The 19,454-nt window shown below is 40.6% G+C and overlaps 1 protein-coding gene across 4 annotated transcripts in view; it reads right to left on the bottom strand.

Moving 5' to 3' along the window:
- Positions 1 to 1,152: 1,152 nt before the first annotated feature.
- The window catches only part of LOC128929188 (ribosome biogenesis protein BMS1 homolog), a 34,819-nt gene continuing 16,517 nt past the window's right edge, over positions 1,153 to 19,454 (bottom strand). For 2 of the 4 annotated variants that reach the window (XM_078343940.1, XM_078343939.1), the window contains exons 13-23: positions 17,517 to 17,598; positions 14,407 to 14,480; positions 13,576 to 13,752; positions 10,702 to 10,890; positions 10,440 to 10,620; positions 10,135 to 10,193; positions 8,921 to 9,043; positions 7,860 to 8,007; positions 7,340 to 7,515; positions 2,749 to 2,910; positions 1,153 to 2,305 (exon numbers count right to left, since the gene is read on the bottom strand). In XM_078343940.1, coding sequence (XP_078200066.1) covers positions 2,075 to 2,305; positions 2,749 to 2,910; positions 7,340 to 7,515; positions 7,860 to 8,007; positions 8,921 to 9,043; positions 10,135 to 10,193; positions 10,440 to 10,620; positions 10,702 to 10,890; positions 13,576 to 13,752; positions 14,407 to 14,480; positions 17,517 to 17,598 — 1,602 coding nt within the window. In that variant the 3' untranslated portion in view covers positions 1,153 to 2,074. The remainder of the gene's footprint in view (positions 2,306 to 2,748; positions 2,911 to 7,339; positions 7,516 to 7,859; positions 8,008 to 8,920; positions 9,044 to 10,134; positions 10,194 to 10,439; positions 10,621 to 10,701; positions 10,891 to 13,575; positions 13,753 to 14,406; positions 14,481 to 17,516; positions 17,599 to 19,454) is intronic. The other 2 variants (XM_078343942.1, XM_078343941.1) reach the window with 1 other exon arrangement.

Here is a 19,454-nt window from a genome sequence, read left to right as displayed (position 1 = left end):
TGAAACCTCTGCCTCCCAGATTTAAGTGATTTTTCTGCCTCAGTCACCTGATTAGCTGGGACCACAGGCACATGCCACCGCAGCTGGCTAATTTTTGTGTTTTTAGTAGAGATGGGGTTTTGCCATAATGGCCAGGCTGGGCTCAAATTCCTGGTCCCAAGTGATCCACCTGCCTCGGCCTCCCGAAGTGCTGGGATTACAGGTGTGAGCCATTGCACCAGCCCAAGAGCCTTATTTCTTAGAAGGGTTGCCGCCTGCAGACTGGCCGTCTTGACAGGCTGGGAAGTGTAGCCTCCAGCAATGACCAAAAGCAGACACTTCCAGGGACAGAAAGGTGAGACAGAAAGTTATGCTGAAAGGGTTGGCTAAATGTACATATTCAACAACTTATAGAACGATCTATGAATATTCAGGAAGGGGTGATACACAGCTATTTTCCATGTTACATATGCCCCATGTTCATTCTGGGGTGGAGACAACATTTAAATGCATTAAAATTGGGCCCTATATGTGAAAAGGTGAAGCAGAGGGTTTGAAGGCACATAGTGCACAGCCTTCCTACTGGAGAAAACTGTGTCAGATTTACAACAGAGACAATCAAGGAAATCATAAAAGAGAGTGTGCCTATGGCAAAACAGGTGGGGAATGGAGGCTTTCAGGACATGGACCTGGAGAAAGAGCGAATAGACATCACCCCAGAGGAACTAACAGAAGACCACTCGATGGAGATGAGTGCTTTCGAATCAGTGTCAGATCATGAGGAAGAGGATGTAGAAGCCGTGCCAGAAAACGAGTTGACATTTGACAATCTGGCAGAAGGTTCCGATTATTCGAGACTGCTTGTGACTTCTTTTACCACATGGACCCGTCTATGATACGGGCACTGAAACTAAAGCAAATGGTGGAAGAAGCATTGGTCCCATGTAGAAACATTTTTAGACATGAAAGAGCAAAAATGTCAGAGAGAAATTATGATAAATTTCCGTACAGTTACACTTAGCGTGCATGCCTCTCCTGCCTCCCTTCCTACCTTTTCTGCCTCTACCATCCCTGAGACAGCAGGATCAACCTCTTCTCTTCTTCAGCCTACTCAATGTGAAGATGACATAGATGAAAACCTTTATGATGACCCACTTCCATTAAGTGAATACATTTTCTTCCTTATGATTTTATTAGCTTACTTCATTGTAAGAATACAGTATACAATAGAAATCACATATAAAATATGTTAATTTAGTGTTTATGTTATTGGTAAGGCTTTTGGCCAACAGTAGGCTATTAACAAAAGTTGTGGGCAGTTGAAAGTTCTATGTGGACTTTTGACTGTGTGGAAGGTTGGCACTCCATCTCCTTCACAGGAACTGTAGTTTCATTAAATTCTCACATGCTGCGAGATTGGTTTATTATCTCCATTTTACAGATAAGAAACTTGAAACCCAAGAGTCTTTGTAAGTTGCCCAGAGTCACATCACTGGTGAGTGACAGAAACTGGAGTCCTCATCCAAACTATCCCTGACCTCAGCACAGGATGCCAAGTGGGAGACACCAGGAGATGGTGTCCACAAGGGCCAGTGATCAAAGGAAGTAGCAGACAAAAAAACCCAAAAAACAAAAACACTACACACCCTTCTCTAAAATTTTACGTGAGAGCTGAGGGTTCAAGTGAATATTTCTTTCCCTTCTGGAAGACTCCTCATGAAGGTAGTAGAATAAATAATTATCCATAAAGCATTATCAGGCATTCATCCCTAGTGAAAACTACTAAGTCACAACTAACAAAAAAAATTTTAATATTTTTATAGTACAAATAATTAAAACTGAGGCAGGCAAAGGGAAGTAGGAGAATCCACATAACCACAGCTATATCATACTTTAAATCTTGACAGCCCCAGGTGCTGAGAATGCACCCGGGTCCCAGCAGCCCAGGCTTCGCTGTTCCTCCTCTCACAGGCACAGCCCGGGTAAAGACATCTCTTGGGCTCTTGGCCCGACTTGTCATTCACAAGCATTCCAACTGTGATGTTTGAAACCGTCTACCTCCACAGATCCAGGGAAGTCCCTCCAGTCCAAAGGCTCACTGCAGTTGCCCCTCAGCCCCCTTCAAACTGGACTTCTGGTTTCTTCTTTCCTTCTGCCCCTGAATTCGGAAAAGCTTCTTCCTGAGGTCCTTCTGCCGCTTCAGCTTCTCCTCTTCCTCCTTCTGCCTGGCTCTGAAGTGCTCTTTATTGTGCAGGTGCTGCTGCTCCTTGGCCTTCTTCATTTTCTGACTATGCACGGTACTCAGAGCATCCAGCAGCGCGAGGATCTAACAAGGACAAAAGCCGATGAGCATCAAAATGCTCTCTCAGCCACCGCACACTCACATCATAAGCACTAAGACTAGGGGCAACCCATGATCCAAATGAATATTAACTGCACGAAAATGCATCCCGTGCTAGAAAGTCATTATTGGCATGGAGACACAGGTGTGATCACATTTTACCTTTAACACTGCTCTTCATCATTCTGTGGACACTGTACAGCTAACCAAGACAGAAGGGTTACCCAGCTGTCTGTCTGTTATCCCCCATTCAAAAGCACAGGCAGAGAAGGAACAGGTAAAGGAAGGGAAATGGACTCTGGTTCTTCCACTGACTTTAGTTTCAATGCCCTGAATAACTGAGACTGCAGTAGAAACATGAAGTGTGCTGCTGAGAGTGTTCTCTTCCTATCTAAATGCAGCGTGCAGTATGGCATGGGCGACAATACCTTTCTTTCATGAGGCTCGCGTACGACGGCTGGTCTCCGCCTGTCCTTCGGCACCTTGCCTGCCTTTGCTTGGGTCTTGGGCTTGTTCTTAAATGGCAGGGCCTTCTGCAAGGCTTTTGGAATGTGCAGTGAATTAAAATGTTTCTTTTGCCTCAGGATTGGCTGAAAAGAAAAATAAAGACTGTGACATATTCAAATTATGATCAATATGCATTTAAAACTTCTGCATAAAATCTTCTCATTGGGTTGACTTTTCAAGATCAGTAAATAGAATCCACTGGCCCTGAGAAATCAGGACTCAAGTATCTGCCAAATATGGACTGTCTCAGTGGACACCCACAATTCTCAGTAAACAGAGGAACAGAGAGCAAAACCCACTGTGTCCATTTCTATGGTATGAAATTATGGGGTTTCAACAGAGCAGATGAATAGGCCCAAGGTTTCTTTTAATGAAAATTTCAGGCCTTGTCTTTTGGCCACTGAGGTGGTTGTTTCCCAGCCTACCAAAAATAATCTAGTTTTTTCATCTTGACTATCAACCACTCTGGATTTTTTTTTTTAAATGTCACCCAGGCCGGTGTGCAGTGGCATGATCTCGACTCACTGCAACCTTCACCTCCCGAGTTCAAGTGAGTGTCCTGTCTCAGTCTCCTGAGTAGCTAGGACTACAGGCACACCCCACCATGCCCGTCTAATTTTTGTGTTTGCAGTAGAGACATGGTTTCACCGTGTTGGTCAGGCTGGTCTCGAACTCCTAACCTCAGGTGATTCACCAACCTTGGCCTCCCAAAGTGCTGGGATTACAGGCATGAGCCACCATGCCCCAACCACTCTGCATTTAAGGACAGTTCTTCCTTCAATCAGCAGCCAAAGTGTCCTGATGTCTGATTCTAATTGAGAAGTTTAACTTTGGCTGGGCGCGGTGGCTCAAGCCTGTAATCCCAGCACTTTGGGAGGCCGAAGCGGGTAGATCGTGAGGTCAGGAGATCGAGACCATCATGGTCAACATGGTGAAACCCCGTCTCTACTAAAAAAAATACAAAAAATTAGCTGGGCATGGTGGCGTGTGCCTGTAACCCCAGCTACTCAGGAGGCTGAGGCAGGAGAATTGCCTGAACCCAGGAGGCGGAGGTTGCGGTGAGCCGAGATCGTGCCATTGCACTCCAGCCTAGGTAACAAGAGCAAAACTCTGTCTCAAAAAAAAGAAGTTTAACTTTATTCTATTTCTGACGGAAGGCTGGCTAAAAGAAGGGTGACTCAAATGACAGATGAAGGCAAAATACTCTACTGAATTTTCAAGGTAATCTTAACTTTTGTTTAACTGAGCTGACCCAAATTCTTAACCGCCTCATAAACACTGTTAATAAATTAAAAGTTTTGCCCTAGGCTTTTATTAAAGTCAACTATATAAAAAAAGTTTCTCCTATGTTTGGAAATTTATTATTAAAGACATCATCTTAATAATCTTCCATATTCTCTGTTTAGAAACCCAAATTGTTTTCAAATTCAAGAATTCAGGGAAATCCTACTTCTTACAAAAGAGTAGAATGAACAAGGGGCACCAAAGTGTATTTTAATAAAAATTCATGTAAGATAGTTCAAAATGTCATTAACTATTTTATATAAAATAAAAGCCGAGACTTCTGTTTCTAGCAAAGTGGCAGACTGATGCTATTACAAAACTGAATACTCCACAACAAAGAACAAATCTTTTCAAATGCATTGTTAGGCTTTGAGGAGAATAATGAAAGTTCTAAGAAACCAACATATAAATAAAAACAGAAGTCCAGACAGGCACTGAAAACCTAAAATTAAAAAAAAAAATCCCTGAACAAGCCAGCTGTTAGCAAGCATGAGCAACAGCAGGAACTCTTTAAGCTGCTGATGGTGGTGGAGGCCAAGCCACTGCACCCACAGAACATGACACAAAAACCTCAGCACTGAAGCAGAGCACAGGTGCCCTGGAGCCCCTACCCCACCCAGGAAGCCTCCAGCAGAAGTATGTGTGCCCTTGAACACCCGCAAGTCCCATATCCAGACCTTAGTGTTCAGGGCCATGGGACGATAACCAAAAATGGGAAACCATTTTACCCACCAATGGATAAATGGTGACACAATCAAATAATGGAACTCAACAATGACAATAAATGAATGAATGTCTGCCATAGACAGGAACATGAATGTGTCCAATAATACTGAACCAAAGAAGCTAGGCTCAATAGAATGTGCTATATTTTATAAAAGTCAAAACCAGGCAGAACAAATCCACGTCAGGAACTGGGGAAGTGGCTATTTTGGGGGGCAGGACGACAGTGCCTGGGAGAGGCCACAGGGCGAGGCTACTGCTTGGTTCAGGGTGTGGCAGCTTGGTGTGCCACACAGTTCATCTAGCTGCACCCTTAGGATTTGGGCACTCTTCTGTATGTACATTAACATTTCAATAAAAAGCTTATTGAAACATTCAAACTTCCATAAAAACCCAGATTGCTTCAACAGAAACCTAGCTGACAAATCAAGAAAACAACCTTATTTATAATAGCATCAAAGAAAAACAAAAACTTAGGAATAAATTTAACCAAGAAGGTGAAAGATGTATACACTTGAAAATCATAAAACATTGAGGAAAGAAATTTAGAAATGAACAAATGGAAAGATATCCTATGTTTATGGATCAGAAGAACTAACATTGTTAAAATGTTCACACTACCCAAAGCAAATATACAGATTTAACACAATCCTCATCAAAGTTCTGATGGCATTCTTCAGAGAACAGGAAAAAAAAAAAACAACCCTGGCTCACGTCTATAAATCCCAGCATGTTGGAAGGCCAAGGCAGGCAGATCACGAGGTCAGGAGTTGAAGACCAGCCTAGACAACATAGTGAAACCCCGTGTCCACTAAAAATACAAAACTTAACCACACATGGTGGCATGTGCCTGTAGTCCCAGCTACTTGGGAGACTGAGATTGCAGTGAGTCGAGATCATGCCACTGCACTCCAGCTTGGGTAACAGAGTGAGACTTCATCTCAAAAAAACAAAAACAAAAACAACACACACACACACACACAAACCCCAAAACAAACAATCCTGAAACTCATATGGAAACATAGGAAACCCCAAACAGCCAACAGATTACCGTGAAAGAAAAAGTTGGATCCATCACACCTCCTGATTTAAAATTGTGTTACAAAGCTATAGTTAACAAAACAGTATGATACTGGCAGAAAAACAAACAAACAAACAAAACAGACCAATGGAATAGAACAGAGACCTTTGAAATAAATCCAAACATATACTGTCAAGTAATTTTTGACAAGGGCAAACAAGACCACAATGGAAAAAAAGACAGTCTCTTCAATAATAGTGCTGGGAAAACTGGATTTTCACATGCAAAAGAATAAAATTGGACCCTGATCATACACCATACAAAAAAATCAACTCAAAACAGATAAAAGACACAAATAAGACCTGAAACCATAAAACTCCTAGAAGAGAACAAAAGGGGAAAGCCTCTTGACATTGAACTTAGTCATAATTTTTTGGATTTCCCACCACAAGTGAGGCTACAAATGCAAACATCTGAAAAAAGGAGGACTACACCAAACTAAAAAGCTTCCACACAGTGAAGGAAACAACTGACAAAATGAAAAGGGAATCTACAGACTGGAAGAAATATTTGCAAACCACATATCTGATAAAGTATTATTATCCAAAAACTGGTAAAGAACTCTTACAACTTAATAGCAACAAATGAGCCAGTTGAAAAAATGGGCCAAATAAGATATGACCAGTAGAAACTGGGAGATGTACAATAAAAGGTACAAAGCAGCAGACATGCGGGATGAACAAGTTAGAGATCTAATGTACATCATGAGGGCTATAGTTAATAAAAATGTATTGTCTTTGGGATTTTTGTTAAATAAATAGATTTTAGCTGTTCCTGTCACACAACAGAATGTAACTATGTGAGATGGCAGACACATTAATTTGCTTCACTATAGTAACCAGTTTACTACCTATATGTATCCTTTAAGATCATGTGGTCAACCTCAAATATACAAAATAATTTTTTTTTTTTTGAGATGATGTTTTGCTCTTGTTGCCCAGAATGGAGTGCAATGGTGAGATCTTGGCTCACTGCAGCCACAGCCTCCCAGGTTCAAGCAATTCTCCTGCTTAGAGTAGCTGGGACTACAGGCGCGTGCCACCATGCCCGGCTAAATTTTTTGTATTTTTAGTAGAGATGAGGTTTCACTGTGTTAGCCAGATGGTCTAGATCTCCTGAACTCATGATCCACCCGCCTCGGCCTCCCAAAGTGCTGGGATTACAGGCATTAGCCACCGTGCCGGGCTATAAAATTTATTTTAAAAAAGAAAAGTTTGTCTTCAATCCAGAAAGAAACACTATTACCACTTTTTTGATGTTCTATTCCAAAATATTCCATGAATATATAACTGTTCAGTCAAATTCAATGTCAGACTTTATACTTGGACATTCAAAGCATGTAAGACATTATAGAAAAGTGTCTGTGTCATTCCCTGTCTGCAGAGCACAGGCTGCATCTGCACTAACACACATGCGACTGCTACCTTATACAGAGAGTCCTTGTTCGCCTTTAGTCTGATGCCGTGGGCGAGCCTGAGTTGACCTGTGGTCCGCATTCCTGACCAGGTGTCTTTTTCACCCACTGGTTTTAACAAAGATGTTACTGGATTATAGAAGGCTGGGATTGAAACCGGATACCAAGTTCGCATGAAGACAATATCTGAAAAGAGAGGTACTTTACTTTAACATTTTCAAAAGAAGATTCACATCCATATTGCAAAGAAACAAAGAACAAAACCTGCACTCCAAACTTCTTTACCTGGTAGCAAAGTATGTGAAGAGAAAGCTTGTTAAGAAAACTACTTTCATAGATCACAGAACTGTTACTGGCTGTGACCAGGGAGCTGCAGACACAAGGTACATGGGCATACCGCATACAACTGGGAGATCTAATATTGGAGCTGCTCAACTCTCTAGAGACCTGACTCTAGCCACTGGTCACACTGGCTAGAAGACAAGCATGAATGGTAACGCCCTTCCTTGAACACCACACTAGACACTCACCACTCATCAGCAGCTTATCCTCAAAGCTGGCCCGGAAAGCTCCTTCTGGAGCCCGGAGCGCTTTCTTGATCTGCCCCCTTATCCCACTGACAGTTCGAATCATAGCACCTTCAAATTTGGCCACTTCCAAGGCAGAATTAAACATTCCCTACAGGTATAGCAAGATAAAAACACACACACTTTATGCTTTATATGCTCATATACTTTATGCTTTACTTCTTATCTGAAACATACATCACTAAAGAACAAAAACGATGTACTGACAGGTGATAAAATAAACTGTACTTGCCCCTGAAAGTTGAATTACTACCTCAAAAATAATACAACTCTTTCATTTTTCCCAGAATAATCATGTGGGTTTATGGGCATGCTCATCACTGCTGTCTGTGTGGAAGAGAAGATCGAAGAGGCATTTACTGAACTGAACTGGCCTAGGCAGCCTTTGCTGACATCTCTTAGACTGGACCGCAGCCTAGATCCTTTTACTCAGGTGCATGCACTTAGAACATGAAAACAGAGAGACACATGGCAGTGGTATTATTACTTTATGTTGCAAGAACATTTTATGGTCTTCCTAACCCTGTGTTTTTAATGGAAACATCTCCACTAAGGAAACTGTCAATAAATGCTGCTCAAACCACCCTCCCCAGATACTGGAAACCAGTACATCCATTTCTCTGTACCCTTGCCAAGTTGTCTGCAAATGCTTTGTCTATTTTCCTACTGAATGGTTAGACAAACTTGTGATTTTTTTCCCTTTCTTAACACAAATCCAAAAAGAAGGAAATAAAACCCAGTGGATAAAATGATGTATTTTCAATATGAGTTCTGTAGCAGTCTCACATGGAAGTCATGAGTAACAGCCTCAATTCCTAAATAGCTGTTACTACTGCTTTTTTGAGCATAAGTAACACAGAATACAGAGAGCAAACAAAGAAGATATGAGGCTGATAAAAAATTTCAAATACTTTTCTAACAACATGAGGCCCATATTTTAGTATTTCATTCCTTTACTCAAACAATGTGGACATTTATAAATACGAGAATATTTAGATACAGACCTTAATAAATGAAGTGTTCTTGAAAATTTTATATGGAAAACCAGTTAGCTTTAATTTCTTCACAATTTTTATGGATTTATCCAGATCAAGGACAACTCCTGTGGCAGCTATCCGGAAATCAGGCTAACAGGAACCCCAACATTTGAAAATAGAAATAATATCAGCAAGAGAAAAACTTCAATTCTATGTGACACAATAAATTTCCAAAGTGAATTTTATTTACAATAGCTAAGAAAAACAAGAAAGACCATGTGAACTTGCAACCCAGTGGTTTGATAAAAGCTATACAAAACTTTAAAATTGGTGAGCCAAACTAACAAGGATGACTTAAGACTGGGTGCGATGGCTCACGCCTGTAGTCCAACACTTTTTGGGAGACTGAGGTGGGTGGATCACCAGAGGTCAGTAGTTCAAGACCAGCCTGGCCAAAATATGGCAAAACCCCATTTCTACCAAAATACAAAAATTATCTGGGCATCGTAGCATGCACTTGTAATCCCAGCTACTTGGAAGGCTGTCAGGAGAATTGCTTGAACCCAGGAGATGGAAGTTGTGGTCAGCAGAGATCACACCACTGTACTCCAGCTTAGACGACAGAGTGAGACTCTGTCTCAAAAAAACAAAACTACAACAACAAAAAAGGGTTACTTGAGTACTTTACTGAGACTGATTTCAGAAGAACATAATTTCACTATAATAATCAATTTGGAATGAAATGGAAAGAAAAAATGCAGTTGCAATATTTAGGAAATTAAACTTTGGATCTTCAGGGCAGATTCCATCTACTCATTATTCTGCTTTCTTCTCTATTAAATAGGACCAATAAACCTTGCCCTGCCTGACTGTTCAAATAAAAATTGAATGAACAGACTGCTACTCCAGCATGGCTGCAGGGAGCCTCATGTCTGGCTGATCTCTGACAGCTCTTCACAACCTCGTATAGTGCTCAGCACATGGTGAGCACTGCTTAAGTACTTGCTTAATAAATACATCCAAAAAATGCACATAAATAGAAAATGTCTTCAGTACCATAATCCTTCTACCTCCCCTCCTATACTCCCACACCTACTGAAAAGGATGTAGGAAGATTAAAAGCAAAGGGAAATTTACTTTATATTACCAAGTGAGTAATTTTCAACTTAAAGTCTCATGTACCCACAATCAGGATATATTTCTCAAACCAATCTGTAAAAGAAATTATTCAAAATAGTTACCATTATGCCACTGACAGACTGTATTGCCAAGAAACCAGTTCCCTGTGGAGTGATAGGGCCTTAAAGGAAAAGGAAAAAAAGAAATATAGCAAACCATTAATTTTAGATTCTAGGTTTACATATTGGATACGAACATTTACATCTGGATACAAATTTACCTATATACTCCAAACTACCTTCCCTCTCCCAGAAAAGAGAAAAATCTTAGGAGTGGAATTTCATGAAAGGAAAAGCACAAAGCTGTAATGATGCAGACTGTAAGGTTTAATCTCGGCAACAAGCAACTTATTGTAGTCATATTTTACCCCAAAAGGTTGCTCCGCAATGCATGTGCTGTGGCGTGTACTTTAGAAGCCTTTGTCTTCCATTGTGGTCTTCGATATAGTAGAGTGGGATGGTCTGAAACCTCCTCCACCCTACAGAAAATATGATTGGATCTCGGGACTTGAGGATTTTCTTATACCAGCGATGTTTCTTCAGACGCATCTGAGGGGAAGAAAGGGTAAGATGACTGATGGAGGGGAAATCCAGAGCCTCAGGCACCAAATACGCAGCAAAGGGACCCACCTGCACGTATCCAACATTGCCCTCACTGTTGCCCAAGCCACCCAGGATAATGGGGTAATGGGGGTCAAAGTTCTGCACAAATTCGCAGGGAACATTTTCAATCTCAACGCGGACGTACATCCCAGGTCGAAAACCCTCATATTGAACTCTGGCTTCATCATCTTGATCCTCAAATTCTGCATGGTTCAGCTATACATGACAGGGAAAAAAAAACCCATTATCTGTAATAAACATAAGATTAACATGAAAAAATTAGCAACTTCTAGGTAAAGAACTATGGACATAATTATGTAGGCTTTAACCTACTGAAAATACTACATATTTGGCTGGGCACAGTGGCTGATGCCTATAATACCAGCACTTTGGGAGGCAGAGGTGGGTGGATCACTTGAGGTCAGGAGTTTGAGACCAGACTGGCTAACATAGTGAAACCCTATCTCTACTAAAAATATGAAAATTAGCTGGGCATGGTGGCGTGTGCCTGTATTCCCAGCTACTCAGGAGGCAGAGGTGAGAGAATCGCTTGAACCCAGGAGACAGAAGTTGCAGTGAGCTGAGATCATGCCATTGCACCCCAGCCTGGGCAACAAAGCAAGAGTCCCTCTAAAAAACAAACAAACAACTACTACACATTTTACCACTACAGTCTGCTCAGTATGTGTCAACTGTTTTCTTCCCTGCAGCTCCAAGGGACAGCAAACTCTGTGGAGCCCTGCATGCCTAAACACAGGAAACATCCCCAGTCCACACCTTCTTTCCTTCTCTACAAGCAATTCTTTTACACTTTTCCCCTGTCTTCAAACACCCAACACCTCCCTCACCTTCACTTATCTGATGGCTGTTTGCTGATTCATCCAAACCCAAAAGAACCTCCACAGTCAACCCTCTACCAGGGTTTCCTCCCGTATCCAGCCTTATCAGAGCTCTGACTTAGCCCATAGGAGAGCTATGTGTGGCTGTTTAAATTAAAATTAATTACAATTACATAATATTTAAAATGTAGTTCCTCAGTCACACTAGTCACACTGGAAGTGGTCCTTTTCAACCTGTGGCTAGGGTTACAATATTGGGAAGCACAGACGTGTGTCTCCACGATAACAGAGAGTTCTACAGGCAGCTCAGGCACAGATGATCTGCCCATGCCTCCACTCAGGGCCACCACACATCACTTGCTCACTAGTCACCATCTACTCTTCATGGACTTTATTCCAATGGCTCTTCTCTGTTATTTCTCTTATTGCAAAACCTTTTGATTCCACTTCTTCCACCAACAACTGCTCCATTTCTCTGCTTCTCTCTGCAGCAAAACCCCACAAAAGTTTTCTGCAGTCACAGCCTCCAGTTCCTTTGCTCCATTCTCCTACATCCATGAAAAATGGTGCTTGCCAAGATTCCTGAAGGCCTCCACGCCCCTCCTCCAGTGGCCAACTCTGCCTTGACCACAGTTACCATGGCAGTGGGATCTGAACAATGTGTCACCTCAGTGTACAGCTGGCCTCCTGCGTGCCTGAATGCTCACACTGCTTCTCCCTCCTGGGCACTTCTCAAGCCTCACCGCTGCAGTCACCCCCTCACCCACGCCAGTCCTGCTCCTCCCACTCTGCCCTCACTCCCTGGTCACCTCACAGCTTTATTGGCATCTACATGCTGAGAGCTGTTCATCTAAGTCCCTAGCCAGTCCTCTCTCTCTAGACCTGACACTCTGCTTGTCTGCATGACACCCAGCCAACCCAAACATCAACCTCCCAAAGCTGCATCCATAGAGCATTTCCTGTCTAATTTACAACAATCCACCCTTCCAGGAACTTCCAGTTGTCCACCTCATTTCCTCTCACACACCCCACATTCAGTCCACCAGGAAATCCTACTGACCCAACTTCCAAATAAAGTATATCTGGTTTGACTCTTTTTCTCATTTCCACTGCCAACCCTCTGGTTTGTGCCACCCAAATGATCTCTTGGCAGAGTCATCTAATTACCTGAATGTCTCTCCTCTGCTCAAAACCCTCCAAGGACTCCCATTTCAGAGTGAAAAATTCAGTCTTTTACAATGGCCCACAGGCTCTAGATCATTTTAAACTGTAAATGGTGTGAAGCAAAGACTTCAGAGTTAGCTTATTCATGTCTGTCAAAGTTCATCACAGACTTGCAACCATTAAGTTAATACCTAATCAGGAGACAGTTCTTTGATTAGATGAAGACCTAGGCTGAGCAGAGCCTTTCAACTCCCTTTCACAAATTGTATACCTAATCTGTTCCAGCTTACAGACGTACTCCTGGCCCCACTAACAAGGCACAACTCAGATGCTCGCCATCAACTGTACACACATTTGTGTCCGTCTCCTTCGGAATGAGATCACCACCTCCAACAGCCTGCTCAGCACCTCCAGGCAGGAGAGCCACACCACCTCCCTTTATCTCCACATCCGACCTTACACTCCACATGTCTTTCTGAACTTTGACCAGGGTGAGTTTTCAGAGCACTCCCCCTGGGAGGTCTGGTGTGTCTATAAGCCACAAAGGCCACTGATCGCCTGCCATTAAAATCAGGGAGTGGCGATGGGAATAGGCAGCCAATGCTTGCTCTAAAGCAAACACTGTCTCAGATCACCACACTGTGAACGTCTCAAAGGCAGAGACCATGTCTCAGTCATTTCTGTTTCCTAATTCTTGGTACAAAATAGGTGTGGATATTTTTCCGGTGATCTTCTGACTGCAAAAACAATGAGCTCACTGCAGGAATAAACACACTCACATCATCTCTACCCAGAGTCCAAATGAAAGGCAGAGAAGCAGGATAGGAAGCAGAGACCCAAACGAAGTGAGATTCCTGTGCCATGATAGTCTTGGCTGAGAGGAACTGAGGTTTCTCACCTGTGCTTGTTTCTGCATTTCTCCTTTAAGATCATCAAAATATGTGCTTTCTCCTTCATCATATTCTGCATCAAACATCTCCTTCAATTTTCTCTTCTTATCCAGATGCTTTTTCTTGGCACTTTCCTCTTCATTGGGGTCAATTTCTTCCTTAACTTCTTTCTCTACATCTTCATTCTTAAATTCCCAGAATAAAAAATTTTGTATACATTTATGAAGGTCTTTTATTTAAACATTAGATTTTTTAAAGTTTTATTTGAACAAAAATTTTAGCAAAAATCTGTTATCATTATCAACAAAACAAAACAAAATACGATATTGTCTCTGAATAACTTGGTACGGCTATAGGAAATGGTTACATCTCCATTACAATTAGCTTCCATTCCTTAAGCTGGCTGGGAACACAAACTGGAATAAAAATAACAGACATGTCTCTCACCCAGGTGCCCCCAGACCCTGTTCTAAAGAAATATTAGGGAGAAAAGGGACTTTGTTCTTTTAAATTTAAATTTAAAGAAGAGGACAATTAAAATTAAGAGGACAATGATGGCAATGGTGAAATGTAACCCCAAGGAGCTAAGACTTCCATGAATGAAAAATCACAGTGGACTTGGCAAATGACTGGCAAGAAGCAGTAGTACGTGTCATCCAAAACTTAACAACTAAATAAGAAAGCTTCTCTCTGGTCCCCACATCCTGACCTTTTAGGAAGGAATCCTAAATTCATCCAGTCTGCAATCGTCACACATCACAAGTCGGATTTGCATTTCTCAATATGGGCCTCTCTCAGAACACAATGACCAAGAACAGCCGGTCATAGCAAAGTCATACCTGAGTAATGGGGCCTGATTTTCCCTTGTGCACGTCCCCTGTTTCCAAGTCTTCAAAGTCACCGTAGAGCTCCTCTGGAAAAGAACACCCAAAGGCTGCTCTGTGAGCCAGGCATGTATGTGCTGCCACAGGCCCATAATGTGCTCTATGTTCCAAGGCTCATTCTCACTGTTCCCATCATTACAGACACAGGCAGAACTTTGTACTCAGGAATGCTTCATAAAACAGTTAGTATTTCGTCATCTGTTTAGGTAAACTAAATGGACCTGAGTTGCATTTCCACACTTCACGTCAAAATGCAAATCTCCGTTTTCCCAGTATAGATAATGGACATTCTTTTTTGTTTTTGTTTTGATGTGGAGTCTTGATCTGTCACCCAGGATGGAGTGCAGTGGCACAATCTCAGCTCATTGCAATCTCCACCTCTCGGGTTCAAGCAATTCTCCTGCTTCAGCCTCCAAGTAGCTGGGATTACAGGTGCCCACCACTGGGACTGGCTAATTTTTGTATTTTTAGTAGAGATGGGATTTCACCATATTGGCCAGGGGTCTCAAACTCCTGACCTCATAAACCACTCGCCTTGGCCTCCCAAAGTGCTGGGATTACAGGTGTGAGCAACTGGGCCCGGCCAATGGATGCTCTTGATAAGAGACACAGGTCTGTGTCCCCCCAAACCAATAGTTCAAAGAGTGAATAGAAAAGCCCCATGCTGATACCAGCATATGTGAAAAAGAGTCTCAGTGTAAGTTCAACACGACATAATTGTGTAATACACCTAGGGGAAATCTTAGATTATATAAAACATAGCATTCAGATCAAGAGTATAGCCCCAAACCACAACAAATCCATGGGAAGAGCTCATTCACTCATTCATTTCTTCATTTGTTTTTGGAGCACTGAGCTCAATTATAGGTCCCACTATTTTTTTTTGAGACGGAGTTTTGCTCTTGTTACCCAGGCTGGAGTACAATGGTGTGATCTCGGCTCACCGCAACCTCTGCCTCCTGGGTTCAGGCAATTCTCCTTAGGTGATCCACCCACCTAGCCTCACAAAGTGCTGGGAATACAAGTGGAGCCACTGCGCCTGGCCTCTAAATATAAAAACTTCTATAAAAATGTTCATAGTAGCTTTGCTCATCACAGCCAAAACCTGGAAATAATTGTCTATCAACAGGTTAACAAATAAATTGTTACCCCTCATACAATGGACTACTACTGGCCAAATCAGAAGAAATGAAGATGCAACAGCATGGATAAATCTTGAAATAATCATGCTGAGTAAAAGAAGTTAGACAGAAAAGAGTACATATTGTAGGATCCCATTTCTATTAAATTCTAAAGTGCACGATCTACTGAATAGTGACACAAGGCAGCTGAATCTACCTGACGATGGGAGAGGAGAGGTTGGAGGGTTACAACATGGCATGAAACAAATGTGTTGTCACCTGTGAATATTCTTTATTCCAAACGTATTAAATATTTTGATTGTGGCAATGGTATATTAATATTATCAAAGTTTATCAAATTGTACACTTTAAATACTAAGTTTACCATCAATTATACCTCACTAAAGTGACTAAAACTTTCTTTCGAAAACAGAAAAGATGATTCTTAAGTTCCTATGGAAAAAACAGTAAGCAAGTGAGAATAGTCGGGAGAATCCTTAAAAAAAAAAAGCCCCCCAGCAGAACAAAAAGAGAAACTGTTGAGACACAGTTTTAATAACTGGTGTCTTAATAATATGATAAAGCTACATAGGGTTCTAAATTATAATAATACTAAATGACCCAACAGAGATCAATGATATAAACTAGTAAGTCTAGAAAAAAATTACATATATATAAAGAATACATTAATATACTACAGACTAGGAACAGTGGCCCATGCCTGTAATCCCAGCGCTTTGGAAGGCCAAGGCAGGATGATTGCTTAAGCCCAGGAATTCAAGACCAGCCTAGGCAACATGGCAAGATCCCCATCTGTACAAAAATTTAAACATTATCCAGGCATGGTGGTATATATTTGTGGTCCAAGCTACTCAGGAGGCTGAGGCAGGAGGATCTCTTAAGTCAAGGAGTTTGAGACCAGTCTGGTCAAAATAAAAAGACTGTACAGAAAAAAATTTCAAATTAGCTGGGTGTAGTGATGCATGCCTATAGTCGTAGCTACTTGGGAGGCTTGGATATGCGAGGCTGAGGTTACAGGGAGCTGTGACCACACCAGCACTCCAGCCTGGCTAACAGAGCCAGATTCTGTCTCAAAATGAAACAAAAAGAACAACCTTCCAAAACCCCATGTCACAGTTGCAATCCATAAAAATGACTCAATTCTAACACTTACAAATCTGTTTTTTAAAAATTAAAAATGACTCAATTCTAACACTTACAAATCTGTTTTTTAAAAATAAAAAAACACTTACAAATCTGTTTTTTAAAAATTGAAATAATCCAAGAATTATTTCAAGGTTGTTCAGTGTAGAGTTCTTTATAAAATGAACAAAGTACAAAACTCCTTAGATGTTGAAAAAATTGTTACTTGAATTATGGTACGATATTTAAATAATAAAAATGAAATTCTTTGAACAAATGACAAAAATTATATAAAGTACATCACTTAAACAATCCTTCTGCCAAAATTTATGTAAAGTGCAACTAAAAAGGTTTACACACATGATTTTTAAATGACTAGAAGTACTTTGAGAAGTTAGCAAAGGATTTTTTATGGGTTGGTAGAATTCTGGTATGTTATGTACTTTTCATTCTAAATTTTCCATAACGCATGCTACCTTCATTATCAAAAGAAAAATATAAATGTTATTTGTGTTTATTTTTCACATCACACAAAATCTATTTTTAACAAACACATGATAAAATTTATGGAAAGTTTCTCACTTTTCTTTCAGGTCCATAGGTAATCAGTTAGCCAACAGGAGAAAATAAGGTCATCATAAAAGGAAAAACCAGAATACTACCTGGTTCATTACTTCTGTCTGAATTCCCAAAAGCATTTCACAAATGACTATTATTTTCAACTTGACTATTGTCTAAGATACAGAAGAAAATAAAGTGTAGAGAAACCAGTTCTCCTGAAGAAAGCAGCTCTTTACTTACCATCTTCTGCTAAGACCTTGGCTGCATCTTTATCGTCTTCCCACTTTCCAGTCACGAAGCAATCTCTGATACTGTTCATGACCTTATGCAGAAAAGTCAGCACTTAGGTGAGGTGTTCCAATCTCTCAGCACAACAATATAAGAAATGGTAATAGGCGACAACTTGCCTTGAAATATTGTCCACGTTCATGGATAGTATCATTGCAAATGAGCCTAGGAAATAACTTTACCTTCGATGGAGACAGTTTAACCACAGAGATAAAACACATTAAGCAGCAGACAGGGAAAGTATTAAATACTACTAGTCTACTGACCTCATAAGTAAACAAACAGATAATTACTCATTCAACTAATTTTCAATTTTATTGTTTCTAAGGGGATGCAATGAGACAGTTTACATATTGGTCTTGCTACTTGTTAATCCAAACATGTCTGTTTGAAAACTTAATTCCTATACAATGGGAGAAGTTATATGCAAATTATATATCTGATAACGGACTTATATCCAGAATATATAAACAATGCATACAACTAAGTAATCCAATTTTTGAAATGGGCAAACAATATGAAGATATTTTCCAAAGAACATATACAAATAGCCGATAAGCACATGAAAAGATGTTCAACATCATTATCTATCAGGGAAATGCAAGTCAATACTACAGTGGGATACCACTTCGCCCCCTCTAGGATGGCTACAATGAAAAAGACAGACAATAACAAGTGTGGTGAAGAAGTGATGAAATTGGAACCCACATACAGTGCCAGTGGGTAAGAAAAATGGCACAGTCACTTTTGAAAAGAGAAATGAAAGAGTATATGAGGGAAAAAAAACTTTAATTGTTTTCAGTAATCATATTATCCTGACACTGTTTTGTGTGTAATAATAGAATAAAACAAATGAGTAATTATGAGATTCTCTAATTTCATCATCTTCTGATTCAACCAGGGAATTGTCTAGTAGAAGCATGAATAAGATGCCGTCCTGAGTTTGAACTGGAATTATCTATATGAACTCACCTGCTTCAGGTCACTGAGAAGCCCTAGAAGTAATGACCAACTCACGGCAGTAAGCATTCCCATGCCTAGGCTGTCATGTTGAAATACCATTTTCTACTAAAAGACATCAGAACTTTTATGGGTGATTCCAACTGCTCTCTCACATCAGAGAGCAAGAATTGATTAAGGATGACTACGATCATCACATAAGGACTCAGGAGCTGGCGTGCAGAGACTGCCACAGGCCGAAGGTGGGATAAAGAGGAGCTTTAATAAGGATAACAGGTGCACCAGCACAAGGCACATCAACTACATTTATATCCATGACATCACAATAATATTTACAAACAAGTATCCTTTGGAGAATCACTCCAAAAACTGATTTAAAAAATCAAGCATTTACCCTATATATTTGGAAGTGGATAACCAAATAGTAAAATAGGAAACGTTTCTTTTTAAAGAAGTATTACAGCTAATAAATAAAGAGAAATGATGAATAGAACATGACCACTCTATGTTCTTAAGAAGTTAATGGTTCTAGGCATTGAGCATCAACAACTGATAACATTTAACATCATTAAAAACACACAACTGGTCTTTATGCGCCTCCTAATCAGAAAACACCACCACTTGGAAAGCAGTTTTGCTGAAAAATAAAAATCAAATTAAAATCCTATCCAACTGCTAGATGTTTTGTCCGTCGGGTAACTAGAACCACATGGCTATTTAAAGTAATTTTAACCAAGATTAAATAAAATTTAAAATTTAGTTCTCCAGTCTCACTAGCAGCTGAGTAGCTACAACCCCCAACTCAGATACACATTCTGCTCATCACAGAAGTTCTATCAGTTTTGCTCCCTACCCAGTCACAGGGAATATAGGAGGGCCTGAGAAACTGCAGAGGGATGAAAAGCAATCCACAAAATCCAGAATACAAGA

This window comes from Callithrix jacchus, chromosome 12 (genome assembly GCF_049354715.1).
Source record: "Callithrix jacchus isolate 240 chromosome 12, calJac240_pri, whole genome shotgun sequence".
In the NCBI taxonomy this organism is placed as follows: domain Eukaryota; kingdom Metazoa; phylum Chordata; class Mammalia; order Primates; family Cebidae; genus Callithrix; species Callithrix jacchus.
Note: the sequence above shows the minus strand (reverse complement) of the source record. Positions and strands in the feature narration are given on the sequence as shown.